Here is a 25,672-nt window from a genome sequence, read left to right on the forward strand (position 1 = left end):
TTGGCAACCCTTAGTATACTAGAAGTTCAGAAACTTTTTTTTTCCCCTGAGAAACATTATCTAAGAATTTATTAAAATGACATTTGCTTATGGCAGCCTAAGACAATGCCCTTTAAACTGCTTCTCTTTTCTCTGTGTAGCGGTTACCTTCCTTATATATGTCCTAAAGGTACATTTTTGCTTTTCAGTTTTTCATCAGATAAACAATATTTGTATTTTATACTGTAAAAAACACAGTAATTATATATGGCTGGGTGTGGTGGCTCACACCTATAATCCTAGCCCTTTGGGAGGCAGAGGTGGGTGGATCATTTAAGGTCAGGAGTTGGAGACCGGCCTGACGAGCATGGTGAAACCCAGTCTCTACTAAAAATACAAAAAAATTAGCTTGGCATGGTAGCAGATGGCTATCATCCCAGCTACTCAGGAGGCTGAGGCAGGAAAATTGCTTGAATCTGGGAGGCGGAGGTTGCAGTGAGCTGGCGTTTCACTGCTGCACTCTAGCCTGGGCAACAGAGCGAGACACTATCTCAAAAACATAAAATATAGTAATTATATTTTATAAAGATAATTAAGTGAAAAAATGAATGCTAATATTGGAAATGAAGCACCCTGAAATCTTATTTCGTTAGTTTACTCTTAACTCAGTTTTATTAAGCAAATGAAAAATGAAACTTCTTAAATATTCTACTAACTCCATATCCTTTAACTTTAACATTAGGAAATTCAGTAATAAAAAATGTTTTGTCATTGTCTTCATGTAGTATTTATTTTTATATGAAATTAGTTTTTAAACTTTAAGATGCTATGGTGATATATGTTATTCTTATCTAGTATTAGTTTTCTTTGTTTTTTAATGACCCAATAATATCTGTTACCTCTCATTATAGAATTCCATGCCAAAATCTGTCTCCCCTCTCACCGTTTTGAGTTCCTAGTGTCCTGTTACTCAGGTTTGGAAGCTTTATCTTCTTTGATTCCTGTCCTTGACCATCCTTTGGCAATCCTGTCCTCCTTTTCCTATTTCTCTTCCCTTAGTACATTACACCTAAACTATTGTCAGAATCTCCTAACTGCTTTCTGCATCCCTAGTCTTTTCTTCTAGTCCACCCTAAAAAATGCCCCCAGATTACTTTTCCTAAAATACTCTTTCATTATGAAGCTTCCCTGCCATTAAACCTGCAATATCTTTTTTGCCTGTGAAATAAATTTCATGCTCCTTAGCTCTCTGTCCATCACTTAACGTTTCCAGATGTATTACATATGGTGTCATACAACCCCTAATAAGATTCGTATTGCCCCTCCAAAATGCCTCATACCTCCCTATGTCACAGCTTTATTCAAACTGCTTTCTCCATTAAAATGTCATTTTTGGGGGCTAAATCCCACCTATCCTTTGTAAAACCTACACCTGATATGTCAGTGTACCGTGTATGTTTCCTTTTGTGAAATCATATGCCCTGTACCGCTCAATTTGCCGAATTATGATAGTTTTGCCTTACTTGTATCTGAATTTCCAACAGGATTATAGTAACCTACCACAGTGTTTGAGATATTGCATAAGTAATTTTAGTACAATCTAAATGACAGATGCTGAAGTGAAATTTAATCTGTAAAACTGTTTAAAACCCCAGTGTTTAGGATCCCAGGATTAGTTGACTTTCCTATTTACTTAACATACAGTAAAAATGTTTTTCTCATGGTTTATAGTTGAAGGCTTAAAAATGTAACTTTTTTTTTTTTAAATACTCAGGAAATATACAGAGATTGCCTCTTATGACTCTTCCATGCCATGCTTCTCTATTCTTGCACTCCCTCATCTGAGTTAGGGCTCTTTCCTCTGAATTCTTGAGAATTCTGTGCTTATCTTTGTCAAAAGCACCATTATGCTATATTGTAATCATCTTTTTCTTTTTCTTATTTAACTTCTCCACTCGATAGTGGGCCTCTTGCTCTCAGAGACCATATTTTACTCACTTTTATATTCTTGTTCTTAGACATGTACCTGGCATTCCACTGGTGCCCAATATATGTTTGTTCTAGGCATTAGGAATTCCGCAGTAAACAAAATTAGGCAAACCTCAAATAATGAATTTTCTAATATGTAGTATTTGTTGGAAGTCACTGTAGGGAATAGAAATAATTACTAAGACATAGTTCCTATCCTTATGTTTATAATACTTAGTGGTTTCTATTCCTCATTATGGTTATTATTACTTTACAAACATGTATTTTTTATATGTGTGTGTGTATATATATATAGATGTCTACTTTATATTTAGCTGTATTTGACAGATCTTCACATTGTCTAGACATTTGCAGAAACTAAGCAATTCCAACTTTTATTTATTCACTTAATAAATGTATACCAAACACTCATTATGAGCCTGGACCTGTTCTAAGAGGTGGGAATAAAGAAAGATTAGTCAAATTATTATCCTTATGATCTCTCTTGAGTTCTAATACTAAATTTTATCTTGTCTTGAGAGATAATACTTAATCCTAAATTAGTTCTCTGAGTCTTTAACTTACTGGAGGAAGGAAGGAGATAAAGCTTGAATGTCCTATCTTATTCCTAGGACAGTCCTCTGTTCATTTGGAAAAATAAGACTCCTCCCAAGTCCTTACATAAATAGATATGAAGAGAGATTTCTTTATGCAAATTTAACATTAGAGAAAATGTTGCAGCATTGAGGACCCGTAAAGGAGATCAAACTTGTATTAGAAAGGAAAAAAAAAAAAACCCACAAATTAACAATTAGGCTTTCATTTAGATTTTGAGTTCATTGTAAAACAAGGTTGCTTTCAATTTCGTTTGTGACTATATTGTGCTTTGGCCCTGAGAGCACACCAAAAAGATATACAATAAAAGTGTCACTGTATTAATTTTGGGGGGTAAATTTTGCCAGTATCTTTAAAGTGTGTGCCATTTGGTCTTGCTCTATTGAAGCTTTAAGAAGAGAATAAACAAAATTTTGCTTCTTTTCAGGAAATCCTACCTTGAGTATAAGGGGTCCTCACCTCCTCCTCGCTTAGCATCCATTCTGGCCTTCATCCTCCAACTCTTCAAGGAAACTAACACAGACATTTATGAAGTCGAACTACTCCTCCCTGGCATTTTAAAATGCTTGGTGTTAGTCAGTGAACCACAAGGTTAGTTTGTAAGGTTATTTTTGTTACCATTTTCTTTTTACAAGTTAAGAAACTACTGTTTCCCATCAGTTTAATGGATAGTTACAAAATGTATGTGATTCTTTTATATCTCTTGATATGGGTCATGGTTAAAGAATAAACTCCAGCTAGGAGCTCAGGTTAGGTATGATAAAATGGTTACAAAGTGAGATGTTTTTGGTCCATTTTAGTTTTGGCTTTTTTTTCCTCCTTGAGGCAAATAGTTTATTTAAGGGCTCCTTCCTTTGATTAGATTTGTTAACTTCTCAAAGAATATTTGTTCAATCTGACTTCAGTATTAAAGGCAATTTGTTAAATATCAAGTAATGAGAGGTCATCATACTTTTTTTATTCAGGTTTTTGGTGAAATATCTAAGCTGATTTTTGGGGCAAACTGGTAGGGGTCCTTTGATTCTATTCCTTTTGTTTTCAGTCTCATCAACCTTACTTCTAGTGATTGCTTTAAAATAACATTTATTGGCCTCGCATAATGGCTCATACCTGTAATCCCAGCACTTTGGGATAGAGCTCTTAGGTCAGAACAAATCTCAGTCACTGACCTCAAAGGAGCCTGAATTTGATTAGATTAGTCCTTAAAGCAATTTATGCCCCAGGGTATTACTAAAAACATTAAAGCAATCACCCAGAAATGAATTAGCAGAGCTTAACATCTGAGTGTGATCAGGGAAAGGGACAGTCAAAGAGAGTCCTGCCAAAACCATTGTCTTCACATGGAGACTGTGGGCATACCCGAGGTTACACCACCTCAGGAGCAACATCTAAGGCAGTGAGAGGGCAAGAGGAGGAGTAGACTTCATTATTTGAAAAGCACAATTTTCACCAAAAAATTACAGGACTTGCAAAGAAACAGACACGTACAATCCATATACTGAGAAGAAAAGCAGGCAACATAAACTGCCAGTGACAACAGTCAGATATTGTCTTTAATAGACAAAGACTTCAAAGTAACTATTATAAATATATTCATAGAACTAAAGGAATGTGTAATAAATGAAGAAAAGGAACGTTTGGTGACAATAGGGAAAGAAGTTTTATGAAAAGAACCAAATGGAAATTTTGGAGTTAAAGTTCAATAGCTGAGTTAAAAGTTTCACCAGAGGGACTCATTAGTGGATTAGAACTGGCAGAAGAAAGAATTAGCAAACTTGAACATAGATCAATATAGATAATACAATCTAAAGCACAGAGGAAAAAAAAAATGAAGAAAATGAACAGAGCTGTTGAGAAATGTGGAACACCATTAAGTGCACCATATATATAACAGGTGAACCAGGAGAAAGCAGAAAAAATTGAAAATAAAATATAAATAAATAAGTATATATATAAAATATATATTTTTTTGAGACGGAGTCTTGCTCTGTCCCCCAGGCTGGAGTGCAATGGCGTGATACCGGCTCACTGCAAGCTGTGCCTCCCGGGTTCACGCCATTCTCCTGCCTCAGCCTCCCAAGTAGCTGGGACTATAGGTGCCCGCCACCACGCCCGGCTAATTTTTTTGTATTTTCAGTAGAGATGGGGTTTCACCATGTTAGCCAGGATGGTCTTGATCTGACCTCATGATCCGCCCACCTCAGGCTCCCAAAGTGCTGGGATTACAGGGGTGAGCCACCACGCCCAACCTAAAATAATACATAATGTCTAAAATTTTTTCAAGTTTATTCAAGAATATTAACTTATACATTCAAGAAGTTCAGCTAACTCCAGGTAAGGTAAATGCAAAAAGATCCACAAACAGATACATCATAGTAAAGATGCCAAAAGCTAAAGGCCAAGAGAAAATCTTGGAAGTAGCCAGAGAAAAATGACTCGTCCTCTATGAGAAACTCTGGTAACATTAACAGCTGACTTCTCAGAGGAAATAGTGGGGGCCAGAGACAGTGGGATGACATTCAGAAGATTTAAAGCAGGAGGGTAGAGGGGGACCGGTCAACCAAGAATCTTTTTTTAGCAAAGCTGCCTTTCAAAACTGAAGGTGACATTCTCAAATAAATTAAAACTGAGAGAATTTGTTGCTAACAGACCCACCTTTTAACAAAATGCTAAAGGAAGTTTTTCAGACTGAGACTGACCCCAGGCAGTAATTTGGATCCACATACACACAAAAGAATTCTAGTAAAGATTATCATATTATTATTAAGACAGTATAAATGCACATTTTTTCACTTTTATTCTCTTAACTGGTTTTTAAAAAGCATTTGTATAAAATGATATTGTTGAGCCTATAACATATAGAAATATAGTTACCAATAATAATACAAAGAAGGTGGTGAGAGCAAAACAGTATTAGGCTAAGGAAAGGACTCCACATGGCAACTCAAATACCCAGGAATAAATGAAAAAAAAAAAAAAAGAAAAGATAAATAAGAAGGTTAATACAGGATTAGTGTTCCATATCCAAAATGCTTGGGAACAGAAGTGTTTTGTGTATCACATTCTTTTGGATTTTTTAATATTTGCATATATATTATGAGGTATCTTAGCAGCAGGACTCAAGTCTAAACATGAAATTCATTTATGTTTCATATACACCTTAAACATATAGCCTGAAGGTAGTTTTTTACAATATTTATAAATTGTATATGCAGCCTGTCACATGAAGTCGTGTGTGGAATTTTCCACTTATGGCATCATGTCAGCTGTCAAATACTTTAAGATTTTGAAGCATTTGGAATTTTGGATCTTTGGATTATGAATGCTGGACCTATATAGCAGAAGTTAAGATATGTATTTGCTGTTCTGTCTTTTCTTAGCTTCTTTGAAAGACATAAATTTATACAAAGTAAAAATTACAACAGTATATTTTTAACTTTTAACATTTGTAGATATTATATAATAGGTATAACAATATCACAAAAAGGGAGAGAAAGAAATAGAGCTATGCAGTGCATAGGATTTATGTTTCTGTATTAGTATAAATTTGAAGCTCTGATAAGGTATATATGGTTAGCTTAGAGTGACCACAAAGGAAATAGTTCAAAAATAATTAATAATGAAATAGGCTGATGCCCCAATTAAAAGACACAGACTGGCAAATTGAATAAAGAGTCAAGACTCTTCGGTGTGCTGTATTCAAGAGACCCATCTCATGTGCAAAGGCTCAAAATAAAGGGATTAAGGAAGATTTACCAAGCAAATGGAAAGCCAAAAAAAATATCGGGGGTTGCAATCTTAGTCTCTGATAAAAAAGAGTTTAAACCAACAAAGATCAAAAGAGACAAAGAAAGCCATTACATAGTGGTTAAGGGATCAATGCAACAGGAAGAGCTAACTATCCTAAATATGTATGCACCCAATACAGGAGCACCCAGATTCATAAAGCAAGTTCTTAGAGACCTACAAAGAGACTTAGACTCCCACACAATAATAGTGGGAGACTTTAACACCCCACTGTCAAACACCCCACTGTCAATATTAGATCAACGAGACAGAAAATTAACAAGGATATCCAGGACTTGAACTCAGCTCTGGACCAAGCAGACCTAAGAGACGTCTATAGAACTCTCCACCCCAGATCAGCAGAATATACATTCTTGTCAGCACCACATTGCACTTATTCTAAAATTGACCACATAATTGGGAGTAAAACACTCCTCAGCAAATGTGAAAGAACAGAAATCACAGCAACCTGTCTCTCAGACCACAGTGCAATCCAATTAGAATTCAAGATTAAGAAACTCACTCAAAACTGCAAAACTACATGGAAACTGAACAAGCTGTTCCTGAATGACTACTGGATAAATAACAAAATGAAGGCAGAAATAAAGATGTTCTTTGAAACCAATGAGTACAAACACACAATGTACCAGAATCTCTGGGACACATTTAAAGCAGTGTGTAGAGGGAAATTTATAGCACTAAATGCCCACAAGAGAAAGCAGAAAGATCTAAAATCGACACCCTAACATCACAATTAAAAGAACTAGAGAAGCAAGAGCGAACAAATTCAAAGCTAGCAGAAGACAAGAAATAACTAAGATCAGAGCAGAAATGAAGGAGATAGAGAAACAAAAAAACCTTCAAAAAAATCAGTGAATCCGGCCAGGAGCTGGTTTTTTGAAAAGATCAACAAAATAGACCGCTAGCCAAAGTAAGAAGAAAAGAGAGAAGAATCAAATAGACACAATAAAAAATGATAAAGGGGTTATCATCACCAATCCCACAGAAATCCAAACTATGATCAGAGAATACTATAAACACCTCTACGCAGATAAACTAGAAAATCTAGAAGAGATGGATAAATTCCTGGACACATACACCCTCCCAAGACTAAACCAGGAAGAAGTCGAATCTCTGAATAGACCAATAACAGGTACTGAAATTGAGGCAGTAATTAATAGCCTACCAACCAAAAAAAGCCCAGGACCAGATGGATTCACAGCCGATTTCTACCAGAGTTACAAAGAGGAGCTGGAAACATTCTTTCTGAAACTATTCCAATCAATAGAAAAAGAGGGAATCCTCCCTAATTCATTTTATGAGGCCGTCATCATCCTGATACTAAAACCTGGCAAAGACACAACAAAAAAAGGAAATATTAGGCCAGTATCCCTGATGAACACCAATGCAAAAATCCTCAATAAAATACTGGCAAACCAAATCCAGCAGCACATCAAAAAGCTTATCCACCACGATCAAGTTGGCTTCATCCTTGGGATGCAAGGCTGGTTGAACATAAGCAAATCAATAAACATAATCCATCACATAAACAGAACCAACAAGAAAAACCATATGATTATCTCCACAGATGCAGAAAAGGCCTTCAACAAAATTCAACAGTACTTCGTACTAAAAACTCAATAAACTAGGTATTGATGGAACGTATCTCAAAATAATAAGAGCTATTTATGACAAACCCACAGCCAATATTATACTGAAGAGACAAAACTGGAAGCATTCCCTTTGAAAACTGGTGCAAGATAAGGATGCCCTTTCTCATCACTCCTCTTCAACACAGTATTGGAAGTTCTGGCCAGGGCAGTTAGGCAAGAGAAAGCAATAAAGCGCATTCAGTTAGGAAAAGAGGGAGTCAAATTGTCTCTGTTTGCAGATGACGTGATTATATATTTAGAAAACCCCATCGTCTCAGCCCAAAATCTCCTTAAGCTGATAAGCCGCTTCAGCAAAGTCTCGGGATATAAAATCAATGTGTGCAAAAATCACAAGCATTCCTATACACCAATAACAGACAAACAGAGAGCCAAATCATGAGTTAACTCCCATTCACAATTTCTACAGAGAGAATAAAATACCTAGGAATACAACTTACAAGGGATGTGAAGGACCTCCTCAAGGAGAACTACAAACCACTGCTCAATGAAATAAAATAAAAGAGGGCACAAACAAATGGAAGAACATTCCATACTCATGGATAGGAGGAATCAGTATTGTGAAAATGGCCATACTCCCCAGAGTAATTTATAGATTCAATGCTATTCCCATCAAGCTACCACTGACTTTCTTCACAGAATTGGAAAAAAAACTATTTTAAATTTCATATGGAACCAAAAAAATGTGTGCATCGCTGAGATAATCCTAACCAAAAAGAACAAAGCAGGAGGCATCATGCTACCTAACTTCAAACAATGCTACAAGGCTATAGTAACCAAAACAGCATGGTACTGCTTCCAAAACAGATACATAGACCAATGGAACAGAACAGAGGCCTCAGAAATAACATCACACATCTACAGCCATCTGATCTTTGATAGACCTGACAGAAAGAAACAATGGGAAAAGGATTCCCTATTTTATAAATGGTGCTGGGAAAACTGGCTAACCATATTCAGAAAACTGAAACTGGATCCCTTCCTTACACCTTATACAAAAATTAACTCAAGATGGATTAAAGACTTAAACATAAGACCTAAAACCATAAAAACCCTACAATAAAATCTAGGCAATATCATTCAGGACATGGGGATGGGCAAAGACTTCATGACTAAAACACCAAAAGCAATGGCAACAAAAGCCAAAATATATAAATGGGATCTAATTAAACTAAAGAGCTTCTGCATAGCAAAAGAAACTATCAGCAGAGTGAACAGGCAACCTACAGAATGGGAGAAAATTTTTGTAATCTATCCATCTGACAAAGGGCTAATATCCGGAATCTACAAAGAACTTAAACAAATTTACAAGAAAAAAACAAACAACCTGTCAAAAAATGGGCGAAGGATATGAACAGACACTTCTCAAAAGAAGACATTTATGTAGCCAACAAACTTATGAAAAAAATATTATCACTGTTCATTAGAGAAATGCAAATCAAAACCACAATGAGATACCATCTCACACCAGTTAGAATGGCGATCATTAAAAAGTCAGGAAACAACAGATGCTGGAGAGGATGTGGAGAAATAGGAACACTTTTACACTGTCGGTGGGAGTGTAAATTAGTTCAACCATTGTGGAAGACAGTGTGGTGACTCCTCAAGGATCTAGAACTAGAAATACCATTTGACCCAAAAATCTCATTGCTAGGTATATACCCAAAGGATTATAAATGATTCTACTAAAAAGACACATACACGCATATGTTTATTGCAGCACTGTTCACAATAGCAAAGTCTTGGAACCAACCCAAATGCCCATCAATGATAGACTGAATAAAGAAAATGTGACACATATACACTGTGGAATACTATGCAGCCATAAAAGAGGATGAGTTCATGTCCTTTGCAGGGACACGGATGAAACTGGAAACCATCATTCTCAGCAAACTAACACAAGAAGAGAAGAACACCACATGTTCTCACTCACAAGTGGGAGTTCAACAGTGAGTACACATGGACACAGGGAGGGAAACATCACACACCGGGGCCTGTCGGGAGGTGGTGGACTGGGGGAGGGAGAGCATTAGGAGAAATGCCTAATGTAAATGACAAGTTAATGGGTTCAGCAAACCAACTTAGCATATGTATACATATGTAACAAACCTGCACATTGTGCACATATACCCCAGAACTTAAAGTATAATAATAATTTTAAAATCATTAAAGATTTGAAAGGCTACATTAAAAAAAATTCACTTAATGCAATAAGAAAACAGTAGATTAAAGAAACAAACACATGAGTCATTAAGAAAACAAAAAGTAAGAATGCTGATGTAAATCAAACTATATCTAAAATAATACTGTGTGAAAGGATTGACCAGTCCAATGAAAAGGCAGAGATGATCACAGTGGATTTTTTAAAAAAACAAGATCTACCTATATGGTATTTACAGGAAACAGTATAGATTCACAGATATAAACAGATTGAAAGTAAAAAGATGGGAAAAGATAGTTATGCAAACAGCAACCACAGAAAGCTTAAGTGACTATACTAATAGCTCCATAAGAATTACTAATTTATATGGAATTACAGGGGACCCAGAATAGCCAAATCAATCTTGGCAAAAGAAGAGGAAAGCTGGAAAACTCATACTTCTCGATTTTAAAACATATTACAAGGCAACAGTAATCAAGACAATGTGATAGTGGCATAAAGATAGATATGTAGGTCAATAGAATTGAGCGTTCAGAGATAAACTCATGTTTATGGTCAATTGGGGTTTTTTTGTTTGTTGACAAGAGTGCCAAGACAATTTAATAGGGGAAAAGTAGTCTTTTCAACAAATTTTGCTAGGTCAAATAGATAGCCACATGCAAAAGAATGAAGTTCGACCCTTGTTTCATACCACATACGAAAACTAACAAAGTGAATCATAGACCTTAGTGTCAGAGCTAAAATTGTAAAAGTCATAGAAGAAAATATAGGAGTAAAATCTTCATGACCTTGGATTTGGCAATGGATTCTTAGCTATGACACTGAAAGCATGAACCACAAAAGAAGAAAGAGATAAATTGGACTTCATCAAACATTAGGATCTTTTGTGTTTCAAAGGACACTATTAAGAAAGTGAAAAGACAACCCACAAAATGGGAAAAAAATACTTGTAAATTGTATGTGATGATAAGGAGTGTGCATCTGTAATATATAAAGAACTCTTAAGAATAAGTAACAAATAACTGAATTTAAAAATTGGCAATGAATCTGAATAGACATTTCTACAAAGAAAATAAACAAATGACTAATAAGCACCAGAAAAGGTGTTCAACATCATTAGTCACCAGGGAAATGCATATCAAAACTACACTGAGATATCACTTCATACCCACAAGGTTGGCTATAATGAGGAAATCAGACAATGAAAAAGACTGAGAACAATGTGGAGAAATTGGAACTCTCATTTAATGCCCCTGGAAATGTAAAATCATGTTGCTACTTTGGATAATAGTCCGGTAGTTCCTCAAGTGGTTAAGCATGGAGTTACTGTATGACCCAGCAATTTCACCCCTAGAAATATGTATATATTTAAGATAAGTGAACACATAAGTCCACACAGAAACTTGTAAATTAATTTTTATAGCAGTATTGTTTATTATAGCCAAAAAGTAGAATATTTATGATTTGATGGATCAATTTAAAAATTTTGATACATTTATACAATGGAATATTGTTTGGCTCTAAAAAAGCATGAAATATTGAAACATGCTATAACATTGATGAATATTGAAAACATCATTCTAAGTGAAAGAAGCCAGTCACAAAAGTCATATATTATTTCATTTATATGAAATATCCAGAATAGTTAAATCTATGGAGACGGGGCTGGGCATGGTGGCTCATGTCTGTAATTCCAGCACTTTGGGAGGCTGAGGTGGGTGGATCACTTGAGGTCAGGAGTTCGAGATCTGCCTGGCCAATATGGTGAAACCACGTCTCTTCTAAAAATACAAAATTAGTCGTACATGGTGGCATGCGCTTTTAATCCCAGTTACTCGGGAGGCTGAGGTAGGAGAATTGCTTGAACTCGGGAGGCAGAGGTTGCAGTGAGCTGAGATCGTGGCATCGCACTCCAGTCTGGGCAACAGAAGGATAGTCCGTCACAAAAAAAAAAAAGAGTTAAAAAAAAAAAAGGTCTGTAGAGACAGAAAGTAGGTTAGTGATTGCTTAGAAGGACTCAGGATAGCTAAAGAGTATGGAATTTCAAGATATTGAAAATAGTGTAAAATTGTAATGATGGTTGTACAAGTCTGAATATACTAAAAACCATCGAACAGTATATTTTAAATGGGTAAATTGTATAGTACGTGAATTATATGATAATAAAGCTCTTCTTTTAACAAATAAAAAGGCCAGGTGTGGCTCACACATGTAATCCCAGTGCTTTGGGAGGCCAAGGTGGGAGGATCACTTGAGACTAGGAGTTCAAGGCCAGCTTGGGCAACATAGCAAGACTCCATCTCTACAAAAAGCTTTTTTAAAAAAATTAGCCAGGAGTGGTGGCACGCACCTGTAGTCCTAGCTACTTGAGAGGCTGAGGTGGGAGGATTGCTTGAGCCCAGGAGATGGAAGTTAGAGTGAGCTATTATCACACCACTTCTCTAGCTGGGATGATAGAGCAAGACTCTATTTCTTTAAAAAAAAAAAAAAAAAAAAAGAAAAGAAAAACACTCATTTTTTTTTTAAAGGTAGTTCAGTTAAAGCAAAAATAAACTGCATCTAAAATGAGAAGTTATTTTAAAAAGTTGTAAAACGTTTTCAAGTAAAAGGCAAGGATGCTGTATGTTCCTTAGCCACTAGCCTCATCGCGTGGAAAACATTCTCTACTACCTAATATTAATTAAGTTGATGTTCATCATATATTTTGTGTTCCTGCTATAATGGGTTACAGTTTCTGAACATTTTTTTATTCTTGGAAAAAGCACTTTTTTCTCTGGTTTCTTATATTTAATGTGTCAAAAACAACATAAGAATTTAGTAGCATTCAGAGCATATTGGGTTTTCGACATCCTTTCTTGGTATTTTTGCATTATTTTTGTGTACAAGCACACAATTTTAAAGGATTTGGTTAAATATTTAAAGAATGTAAGTATTCTTTTTATGCTTTGTTATCCTTTGAAAGGAAGATAGCATCACAAACAACATTTTTGCATACACATTTGACTAATTTTAAGTGAAAAGAAATTGTTCATGGTATCTAGTTTGCTACTTATATGTTTGTGAGGGGGTGGGAGGAATATGCTTATGAATTTTTAAAAAATCAATCTGCTTGTCTGTAAATCAGCTGAATTTTTAAAGGCTTTCTTTTGTCGGTATGTTACTGTTTGTAGGATTAGGATGGTGTAATGTTTTTGAATATGGGCACCTTTCTAAGAGAAAAATAGATTTTAAAAAACTTTTAAACTTTTATATTTTCTTAAAATGGAAGATAGGTATACTTTAGAATAAAATAAAAACTTAGAACTATTTCATTTTGAAAAATAGAAAAAGGATGTACATACTTTAAGAAAACAACATATTTTTCTAAATCAAGAGCGTTCATAAAAATGAGGATCCAGATGGTCAATTCAGACACAATGCGTAATGCTATAATTTTTCCTTCTAGTTAAAAGGCTGGCCACAGAGAACCTGCAATACATGGTAAAAGCCTGCCAAGTGGGGTCAGAAGAAGAACCTTCCGCCCAGCTGACTTCTGTGTTTAGGTAACTGGAAAATATGCCAACTGGCAAGGAGACTATTGCCAGCCATTTGACAGCCAACATGTTTTTTAAATAACTAATTATCCAAAACATAATGTGTTACTACTTGTTTATAGTATTTCAATTATTGTATTTTTGGCAGTAGTTTTGTTACATTGTGATGTTTTATTGAAAAATAAAAGTGCCAGTGAAAAAGATAAGTGAAGGGACTTAAAATTACCTGTGAATTTAGTAAGAAAGAATCTTGCATGAACAGTCATGTGTCTCTTAATGATAGGGATAAGTTCTGAGAAATGTATAGTTAGCCAATTTCATCACTGTGTGACCCTCAAATAGAGTGTACTTATACAACAAACCTAGTGTGTCTTAGTCCACTATGCACCTAGACTATATGGTATGGCCTAATGGTCCTAGACTACAAATCAGTATAACATGTTACTGCACTGAATACTGTAGGCAGTTGTAACACAGTAGTAAATATTTGTGTATCTAAATGTATCCAAACATAAAAGGTACAGTAAAAATGCAGTATTTTAATCTTCTTATACTGAACCACCATTGTATATGCTATCTGTCACTGACTGAAATGTCATTACCTGGCCCTAGACTGGGTTTGAGAGGGTAAAGTGGGAAATGTGAGTCATGATGACGAGTACACAGGCTGTCAGACCTTGCCAAACATGTTCCTCAGGATTGTAGAAGTACATGTCACTGCTTCTCTGACTTGCTTTAAGATACTAAGAGTAGCTCCAGAAAGCTCTGTTATGTTTAGTTTGTGAAGCATGGACTTTATAGAAGTAGATCTGTTGTTCATAAGAATAACAGTGCAACTTGAGGCATATTTTCTTTTTCTTCCCTCTCTTGTTCCCTTTAGAGTCTTGTGCTGTTAGGGCAGTATGTTTTTGTATTTCTTTCTAAAGATTTCTACCAGTTTACCTTTATTATTCCTATGTCTGTCCTACCACTACCATGATAAATAATTTGTGTTCGTTTCCTTCATTCTATGTTGGATCTTTGGTACCTCCATTTTTCTCATCACATAATTAGTGCCTGTCAAGTGTTTATAGTTCATTTAAATTGTGATCACTCAGTAACAGTGATTGGTGAAAATTGTGAAGCCCTAGGAGGGGAGAAAAGGATTTTATATGATCAAAGATTGAATGTTTTCTATAATTTACTAAGCTAGGTGGCTTTTATTTTGTTGCTTGGTAGTGGAGGGTAGAGGTTTTAAGGCTAAAACATAGAATTTTTATTTATAAAGACCTTCTATGGGTCTAAAGTCTTTTGTTCAGTTAAGGACCATAAAAATATATTAGGAGTAACTTGCTTTCCTCATAAAAATATTGTTTGATTTATGTAGGGCTACAAAGAACTAAAAAGTAACTAGGAAATCTGACTTTTTTCTCTTACTGTCTCCCATATCCTTTCCACTCAGATTTCACTGTGTAGAATATTGCAAAAAAGTCCTGGGATTAGATTTTTACCCCTTTTTCTCCATCCCAAGCTTCCAACTCTTCCCTTCGCCGCTCCTCCCACAGTGCTTTCACTCTGGTCGTGGCTCAACTTAAATAAGCCAGTTCAATTCTTTATTTTAAAGTGTTTTAAATAGTTTTCATACTGCATCCAGATTCTTACAATAATCTTATATAAAATGATCTTTGTTATGTTCAGTTCATAGTTGATTGTCATGTAGATACCAGCACAAGGAATTGCCCCAGGAGTAATCCTAAATATACCTGTTTTATCTTCAGGCAGTTTATCCAGGATTATGGTATGAGGTACTATTATCAGGTTTACAGCATTTTAGAAACAGTAGCAACATTGGACCAGCAGGTTGTCATCCACTTGATTTCTATCCTCACTCAATCTCTGAAGGATTCAGAGCAGAAATGGGGCCTTGGCAGGAATATAGCACAAAGGTATGTTTGATAATTTAATTACATTTGGTCGGGGGGGGGGCAGTGATTATAAAATCTATATTTCATCTTATAGAAATGATTTATTTTCTTATTCCCCAAAATTTGGGTGTGTTCTTTTGAGATGAAAAATGTTTCAGTACTGTGATTGTTATCAGTTTTACAAAGTGTGAATAGTAGTAGCATGGCTTATCAACAAACTTAGCAAAATCAATTACCTACATTTGCATGTTTTTCCTTTCAAAGTGACCGCTTTAGAAAGCTGTGTATTTCAGCACTGCTGCTGTTGCTCAAAACGCATTTCCGTGTTCCTCATTGGGAAGTGGACCTCATAGCCTTGGATGTCTTGTTTTTTTAATAAAATTTATGATGGCAAATCATAATCCTTTGAGGGATGCTTGATTTATTTAGTCAGCTGTATCATATGTCTAGTGAATAAGTGACCCTGTTAGACAATATAGGTTTTGGTCAAAAATAGGAAATAAGACTTTTTTTTATAGGCTCATAACTCAACTGAAAATAGTGCTGGACTATTTAGAGTCTCAACATTGTGGGAATAAGCCTATATTTATTTCTTAAAGAAATTGTTTTAGAGTAGTCAGTACTCACAGTGGAATTTTTATGTCCTAAAGGTTATTAAAGAATCAAAATACAGTTATGTGTTGCTTAATGACAGGGATAGGTTCTAAGAAATGTGTAGTTAGGCAATTTCATCATTTGTGAACATCAAATAGAGTATATTTACACAAACCTAGATGGAATAGCCTACCACACACCTAGGCGATGTGGTGTGGCCTATTGCTCCTAGACTACCAACTTGTATAACATGTTACTGTACTGAATACTACAGACAGTTGTCACATGATGGTAAGTATTTGTGTATCTAAATATATGAAAAGGTAGAAAAGGTACAGTAATTATATGGTAGCAAAGATTTTAAAATGATACACCTATATAGGGCACTTAACAGTGAGTGGAGCTTGCAGGATTGGTAGTTGCTCTGGGTGAGTCGGTGAGTGAGCAGTGGTAAATGTGAAGGCCTAGGTCATTACTGTACACTATTGTAGTAGACTTTATAAACAATACACTTAGAGTACATTAAAGTTGTTTTTAAAATTTTTAATTTTTCAATAATACATTAACCTTAGCTTACTCTTTTTTACCTTTTAAACTTTTTCTTTAACTTTTTTACTCTTGTAAAAATACTTAGCTTAACACACACATTGTATAGCTGTACAAAAATATTTTCTTTCTTTATATTCTTGAATGCCTTTTTTCTATTTTTAAATTATTTTTTATTTTTAAACTATTTTTTAAAAAATGAAGACACACACGCATTAGCCTGAGCCTACACAGGGTCAGTATGATCAACATCACTGTCTTCCACCTCTACATCTTATTTCACTGGAAGGTCTTCAGGACCAGTAACACACATGGAGCTGTCATCTCCTTTGATAAGGAGGCCTTCTTCTGGAATACCTCCTGAAGGACCTGCCTGAGTCTGTTTTACGGTTATCTTTTATTTTTATAAGTATAAAGAAGAGTACACTCTAAAATAACAATAAAAAGTAAAGTATAGTAAATACATAAACTAAACCAGTAACATGATTGTTTCTTATTATCAAGTATTATATACTGTGTACAATTGTGTGTGCTAGACTTTTATATGACTGACAGTACAGTAGGTTTGTTCACACCTGCATCACCACAAACACATGAGAAAGGCATTACACTAAGACATTACAATGGCTACAGCATCACCAGGCATTAAGAATTTTTTAGTACCATTATAATCTTAATGGGACCCATCATTGACCAGAATGCAGCCCATCATTTACCAAAATGTTGCTAATGCAGTGCATGACTATAATCATATGCATGTGTCTGTGTATATGTATCTATACAAATACACAGTCTAATGAATATGCATATTCCAATTTTTAGATGAAAATTTTTTATTAAACAATGTCATATATGAGATCTTTCTTGGAGACATGACTATATTGACTATAGCTGTAGTGAACTAATGGAATCCAGTTTTTCAGTACAGTAAATGAAAACCATATAAAAGGCACGGGGGGCGGGGGGGCAGACTGGAGAGATCATCCTTGTAAAGCTTTTGTATGCCAGAATGGAACATCTCCTTTCTTCTGCATAGGGACTTGGTTAGCCTCCTATGGTTTTCTAGAGAGAGAAGATTGAATCACTTCAAATTGTAGTTTGAAGAAGTGGTGTTTATTGTCATGTCACAAAACAAGCTCATGCAGACATGTCTCACATCTGACTTCTCTGAGCAGTCTTCAAATTTGAATGAAAAAACTAGAGAGGCTATGTGTGAACCACCCTAATGCAGTATGTTGTTAAAACAAATATTCAGGCCTACTACCTTGTGTGGTTGTGCAGGCCCATAAGAAGGTTGGTTTTAAAGGTTCTGAATAGAACAGGTATTTAGACTAGTGAGATAACTGCTAGGCACAGTAAATCATCTAAAACACCTCCCAGTTACATTCTCTACATACTAGAGAATGTAGGAGGAGAGACAGTATTTTATTTTCAAACGTCGTTACCTATAAGAGGTTAAAAGAAGAAAATGGGATACATACTGAAATTGCTACACAGGTCTATTTTATGGTTACAGAATTTTTGTTTTAATACTTAGGTTTGTGATACAAGTATTCCCATTGTAATCATACCATCATTGTCCTTAAATAATATTCCTGAACGTATTTTATTACCTGTGACCATTATAATATTTCAGAAGGTTAGTGAACTTTTACATGTTTTTTTTAGCACACATTTTATATATAAAAATCACACTTAAACTCAATACATCTTAACATCTAGATTTACTCACAATAGATATAAAACATTACTTTTTAAGAAGTGTTGTGCTAAGCCTGCTGGACAGATGGCTGGATAGATGGATGGATGATGGACAGCCAGACTTAATTTGTAAATACTTAAATGAAAAATAATGAAAATGGTAATAAATATATTTGCTTTCTTTTCTTTTAACAGGGAAGCATATAGCAAACTTTTGTCTCACCTTGGACAGGTGGGACGAGATGAGATGCAGAGACTGGAAAATGATAATACTTAATTTTGTGATTCATCCTGTCTATTGATTATCAGTATCTAAAGCCACATTGTTCCACTCCAATTCCTACTTTTAATTAATTGTATAATGTTCTGTTTAAAATAATTTCTAGGATTTTTTTCCCTTTTATATCTGTAAGTAAAAAAAAAATGTATAAATAAGGAACTAAAGGTTAATTAGCAACTATGTAATAGGATCCTTGGAACTTTGCAAAACTGCATTCTACCTTGATGAAATTTTAAACTAAATTAAAGAAACTTTTTCTAACTGGGAGTGTTTTCTGTGTATGAGTATTAAGCAGATACTTAAGCAGATACTTCATCCATGGACTTTTGTTGTAATATGACTTCCTACCTCTCTGCCTTGTGACTGATTTGTCATGTTTATTTTTTATTTTTACAATAATAGTTATGTTTTAAAATGATACTTTTTCAATAATACATTATACTGGCTACCCTATACTGTTTTTTTGGTGGGAGAAAGGTGTTGGGAAATATGACTGTGTATTTGTTTTTCTTTTTTATATGTGTGAGGCAAGTTAATAAATAAAACCCTTACAAAGCACACTTAACTGTGTTAGGAATGAGACTGAATCTGGCTAAAGAATTATACAGCTGATATCCAAAAGAAGTGTAAACATGCCAACAGGGTTTATATTTAGGTTCCAAGAGTTGCCAAATTTTTTCTTTATTTATGATTTCTTTTGCAGTTGTCATTTTAAAAAATCATCAGGAGGAGGAAATAAAGGAGACTTTAAGAGGAGAATAAATAAAAATATTCTAGAAAAGTAGTAATAGTAGTGGTCTGAGAAGTCAGCTGATCTATCTCCTTGCTCTTTAGCCAGAGCTTCTTATAAGTTAGCATTTTATCCAAGAAACCTGTTTAGTTTCCTTTAACAACATTGTTTCTCAACTTTTGAACTCTTACCTCATCCAGATTGTTTTACCAGTTGGATCTTGTCCTTGACTCCTTTTCATAGTGATCATTATTTGGTTGAAAGAACTCCGGTCCTAGTTTTGGGAACCCACCTGGGTTTCAAACTCAGCTTTGCTTTATGATCTTGAGCTAGTTACATAACCTTTCTCAGTCTAGTTTCTTCATGGAGAAGAAAAGAAGAATCCATTTACTATTTGACAATGTTATTGTGAGAATCAATGGGATAAATGTGAAAACATTTGGTGGCCCATATTCTGTTAGGAAATGTACAGACATGATTAGTTTATTACTCATGCACAATTAAGGCAAAGAACACCTCTCAATTTTATCTTTCTCTAATGATATGTCCCAGATGAATGATCCCACTTTCCAATGTTTTCTTACATCATATTTTCTAACTTTGAAGTAATTTGTTTCCTTCTTGGGGTTATAGTCTTTATCATGGTTCTACTCTTCCTTCAAGAAAACATTTCAACCCTTCTGTGGCTCAAGGAGTATCTTTAAAAAAGAAATACTTTGCAATCAGCATTCTATAGTTAATAGCTCTCTCTTAATTGTAATCTGTGAAATCCAAAGGAGTGTCTGTTATTTTCATAACATATAAATGGTCTTTCTCTCAAATCAACTTCATCAAATGGAATAAACGAAAGCTTAAGGCTGCTTAATAGACTTCATAACACTGAATTTCTTTTCATCATGATAGTGACTTACTAAACAAATAATGTATGGCTTGGCAAGTTCCAGCAGTTACTGAGGAGTTTTATCTATTTAAGGTGATGCCTTTAAAGAGGTTATTTATGTGTATATGTGTGTGTGTGTGTATATATATGTGTTTTTTTTTCCCAAAGGAGATTGATTAAAGATATGTTTGAGAATCTTGCTTCTTAGAGTATGAAACATTTAAAGGATAGGAAAAGCTGCTACTGAATCATGCTTTAGGACATATATCTGTAGATACTAAGAATAACTAAAATTTGTACTTAAAAATGGTAACAACAAAGTCTGTAACAATATGTATGTGTATTATATGTTTTGTATTTATGTATAAGTAAAATTTTTTTAAAGCTTTTTTTTTTAGTTGACGAAAGAAGAAAATTTATGGCTCAGTTCCTTTTTAAAAAAATCTTCACTGATCTTTCACTTACTACTACAATCTTGCCTTCTTCCATTCCCAGACTTGGAGTCCCTTATACCTGCTTCTTTAATAGCCACTTTTCCCTAAATACCCTGTAATTTCGGAGGCTACTTCTTCTACCAGTGTAATATAAGCCATTCTTTTTTGGTCAAATCTGAGTTTGTTCTCCTTTCTCATGTTCTTTGTCCTTTCTGTGACAATTGTCTTTTATCTTCCCATCAGTTCCACAATGATGCTGCTCCCTCCTACATATACAGTTGACCCTTGAACGACACAAGTTCGAACTCTGCGGGTCCACTTATATGTGGATCTAAAATACAGTATTTGTGGGATGCAAAATCTGAGTATATGGAGGACTAACTTTTTGTATAGGCAGGTTCCTCAGGGCCAATTGCGGGACTTGAGTATATGCAGATTTTGGTATGCACAGGGGATCCTGGAACCAATCCCCAGATATATCAAGAAATGACCACTGTATCTTGAGAGCACCTTCATGGTCTTCTTTCCTGTCCCCAGTCGTAAGATATGACCCTTCATCTGCTTTGTCTCAACATTCTGTTAGTGGTGAACTGATAGCTCCACCTTTTATCTCTTAAATCTCTTTCTAGTGCTAATTTATCTCTAAACCTCTGTAGTTGGAGTCTCCTGAAATCTCAAGGCAACATGTCAAGCTACCCATGTCACTTTCTATTTCAGACTACCTCCTGCTTTGATTTTCTACCCAGGGAATACACTATTGTCCCAAGTTATTTAGCCTTGAAATGTCAGAGGCATTTTAGGTTCTTCGTTTTTCTCCCACTTTCAGTTGATTACCATTACAGGCTCTTAGGCTTCTTTTTTTCTTTTTGCAATGCCTTGCATCTACTGGTTTGATGTTTGTTTTTTCTGCTGGGCACTACTTATTTCCTTACCTCTGGTGTCCTCTCCTACATCTTATGTTCTGAAATGTATATTCCTAAAATACTGTTTTCCTCTCGTTACTTTTCTGCTCAAGGACTTCCAATAACTGCCCATTGTTTATAAGGTGATGTTCAAACCCTTCAGTCTGGAGACTTTCTGCTACCTATCTGACTGTACCTTTTATCTTCAAGCTTATCTCTTTCCAAACAAGAGGCTCCTTTTGTAGTTTTCTCTGATTGCCATGTTCATCCTACACTCAGTCTCATTCAGTTTACAGTGTGGAAACTGTATAGGACCTGTTTCCTATAGAAATTGAAGACAAATAGGAAGAAAATTAAAATACACATTTGGAGACATGAGTATTCCAGTCAAATAATATCTATACAATACCAGATAGAGTATAAAAGACGATTGAAGGACAACAGTGATGAAAGGACTTTATTAGGCATTTGGATTTGGTTATGATTTAAATTTCAATTTAATTAGAACGTTTCCATGGCGAGGAAGGAAGCACGGAGGATTGTGGAAAAGTCATTCAGTATTGAGTTCATTTGCATTAGAAGAATTTCATAGTTTAAAACTTGTATATCTATACCTGTCCTTCGTATGTTTTCTTCTTAAGCATATTCGACTTTTTCTACCTCAGCATCTATATAATATTTGTGAGTCAGATGTTTGTGGGTTTTCATTACCTATTATTATTTTCTTCCATGCTTTACAACAAATTTTTTAAACTACCTTGTTCTTAAATAATTACATGGACTTGTTTTCATGTACTTTCACAGAATCTTTGACAGCTAAAATTATGTGTTATATAAAAATTTGACAAGCTTCTACAGTCGAGAAAAGCCTTTAGAAATCTGCCTTCCCCAAACCGTACATGTTATCATACCACTCATGTCTCCCCATGTCTGAAAGGTAAATAGATACAGAAACCTCACCAAAAGTTGAATCATCTGTACTAAACCACTGCTTTTTTATCCAGACTTTTTATATAAATCTTATATTTTCCAAAAAACTGATCTTTTGCCTACCCCTCTTAGAGTTAAAAATATTGCCTTGTCAGGCAAGAGTATAGTATGCCAATATAAATAATATGCTTTATTTGGATAGAAACAGTTGGTTTGGGAAGCTAGCAATGTAGCATATTCTTCACAAATTTAATAAGATACGTGTATTTTGATAGTGTGATAACCTGCATTGTAAATTACCAAATGGTTGGAATTGACCAGTTTATACTTATTAAAATTTTTGTTGTGCCGATGGCGTCCAATTCATTGCATTTTGAATTGTGCTTCTAGAAAAATTGTGGACATTTTAATTTTATATACATATTTATGAGTTATTTGTGCATATGATAAAAATTTATATATAGTAATAAAAGTATATATTTAACTTACATTGTGCCCTTGATTATTGAAAACTTCCTTTTTATAACAGATTCATTATGTGGAAGCTAAAGTAAAAATGAGCCATGTTACCAGAAGGAATAATTTCTATCTTATTACTGATGTTTTTATATTTGTGGTAAAACTATAGAAAGTTAGGTTTTCCGATGTCGTGGTAGCTGAAAGAGTTTGATGTACATGTGGTTAAAGTGTGAAGAAAATATGAAGGAAAAAGTATGAAAAGTACCCTAATCATTACCTAATTGCTATTTTGTTATTAAGGATCTAAGAAGTGTTATTGCATTGTACAGATGATTTTAGAAATTCACATCTTTGCTGGCTTTTCCTTTAACACCAAGAATATCTGTTATCATCTGTGTGGTACTGTATTTTGTTTTCTCTTTTAAAGTAAAAACTTGAAGTGATATTTAAATGTTTGCAAGTCTCATGACCTTCCTATAGAAATTCACATTAGTATAATAATTTACATTACAAATACAATATAACCTTTAATTTTGAAGAATAAAAATGGAAATGGAAGATGAATTACTATAGGGTAGTTCACTTAAATCGAAAATGTATATTTGAATACTTTCAGTGAAATTTGGCTCATATGACCAGACATAGTTTAATAGAATTCTATTATTGATAACCTTGAATAAAAGGATCTAATTATAACTTATCTAGGTTTTTTTCCCTTTTAGGGAAGAGATGTTATGTTTTTGTACTACTCTTGGCTATAGTTATAAAGGATGTGTCTGAACCTGGTAAAACTTTTTTAAAATTCTGAGTTCAGTTCTGTAATATTAGTGAATATTACATTATAAAGATCACTTAGGAGGGGTTGATAATATATGCTGATTTGTTTTATATGAATTGTTAAAAATATATACAGAAATGAGGGTAGTCTCAGGCTACCTTTCCATTAGTTGGGTAAGCTTGTTTTTAGAGCTTTCCCTTTCATTGATTGGATGTAGGGCCTGGGAATACAAATAGATTTTCATAGTTTTACTAGGTAAAACTGCTAGAGAGAAAATTCATGTCCCAAGTACAAAAATTAATATAGCTGAATACTTAAGTCCCTGTTGAAAAGATTTCTGAAATACTGGAGTTCATTTTCCTGCCTTGGTAAGGCATTTTTAAAATTTAGTTTAGATGGCTTAAACCATTTAAAGAAGCTGTCTTCATTCTAAATATCAATTGTCAATATCAATTTTCACTGTTGAGAACTGTCCTCAACAGTGGTTTGTCTATACTAAAGGAAATATACTAAGTATACTAAGGAATTTAGTCTATACTAAATTCCTATTCTTTTAAAAATCTACCTGTTTTCCTTCTCCCTAGTCTCCTTCCTGCCCTTTAAATCTGAATAACCAGAAACCATATATTTATTTCTATGTTTTATGTATAATGATATATGAAGTTAGTGAATTCTGTGAGACAAAAAGATCATTTTTATTCACTTTTGATTACAAAAAATGGTTACATGAATAAAATAACAATTTCCTTTAAGAGAGGGATTGCTGAATGATTAAACTGTCAAGGAAAAAAGAGTGAATTCTTCCTTTTAATAAAGGTGACCTAGGTCCTGAGGAAATTAGGAAAAAAAGAAAAACTCACATTATACTTGTTAAATTTGTTTTCAAATGTGATTATTAAGTTGTTGTATTTATTTTTTGTTATAGACAAAGCAAACTCAAAAACTAGCCTAAAAAAAAATTCCTATGCATTATTAAAAGTGATAGTAATAAAATATGTATTGGTGGTGGAGAAGAATCCCACAAGCACTCAAGATTGACATAACCTTTAACAAAGTGGAAAAACTTTTATTAGAACTGCCAATTCTAGGTTCAAATTTATGTCAAAGCACTTTATGGTACCATAATTAGTACAACTAAATTATTTTTTAGCTTTAAATGTCATTTTTCACTAAATGATTTTAAATGAGACATCTGAGAGTTACTTGAGGCAAGTTTAGATATCTGTACAAGTTTAGATATCTTTGATTTTAATAAACTCCCTATTTCCTAATTGTGTGTCTCTTTCACATGCTTTTTAGAATCATTTATTCCATAACATGTTTCCAAATTCTATCTAGTAATTTTTAAACTTCAAAAATAATCTCCCTGTTCATTTACAAGGTTCCAAAGACAGTAAAATACCTTGTAATTTCAGTAACATTTTTCTTTTTCTTGGGCAAAGTATTTCAAAATGTTTGCCTAATCCTCATGATGTTCTTTTAAATTAACATGGAAATCAGTAATTATCCTCCTTAAAAGGTGGGAAAACTGAAGTATTGTAAAGTTAGGTTCTGACCCAAGGTCAGCGTAACCAAGGTGAAAAATCTGGGTGTTCCAACTGCTGTTCCAGTGTATGTCTATTATTCGTATCACCTTGAATAAAATATGGTATTTAAAAATTTATGATGTCATAATGCTGAGTCTCTACTGAGCAGGGCTGCTTAATGTTAAATTTTAAAAAGAAAAATTACAAGCCCCGCTTTAAATAATAAAGGGATTAAGTACAGAATATATATTTTTTAAGATCATCGATGCCATTTTGTCCAATAAATTGCCTTACTA

The 25,672-nt window shown here is 34.3% G+C and overlaps 1 protein-coding gene across 3 annotated transcripts in view; it reads left to right on the top strand.

Moving 5' to 3' along the window:
* Positions 1–23,101, top strand: part of LOC105498578 (MMS22 like, DNA repair protein) — a 140,799-nt gene extending 117,698 nt beyond the window's left edge. For 2 of the 3 annotated variants that reach the window (XM_011770716.2, XM_011770717.2), the window contains 4 exons: positions 2,990–3,153; positions 13,625–13,721; positions 15,470–15,637; positions 18,653–23,101. In XM_011770716.2, the coding sequence (XP_011769018.2) occupies positions 2,990–3,153; positions 13,625–13,721; positions 15,470–15,637; positions 18,653–18,734 (511 nt within the window). In that variant the 3' untranslated portion in view covers positions 18,735–23,101. The other variant, XM_071096703.1, reaches the window with a different exon arrangement.
* The last annotated feature ends 2,571 nt before the right edge of the window (positions 23,102–25,672 follow it).

This window comes from Macaca nemestrina, chromosome 5 (genome assembly GCF_043159975.1).
Source record: "Macaca nemestrina isolate mMacNem1 chromosome 5, mMacNem.hap1, whole genome shotgun sequence".
Taxonomy (NCBI): Eukaryota; Metazoa; Chordata; class Mammalia; order Primates; family Cercopithecidae; genus Macaca; species Macaca nemestrina.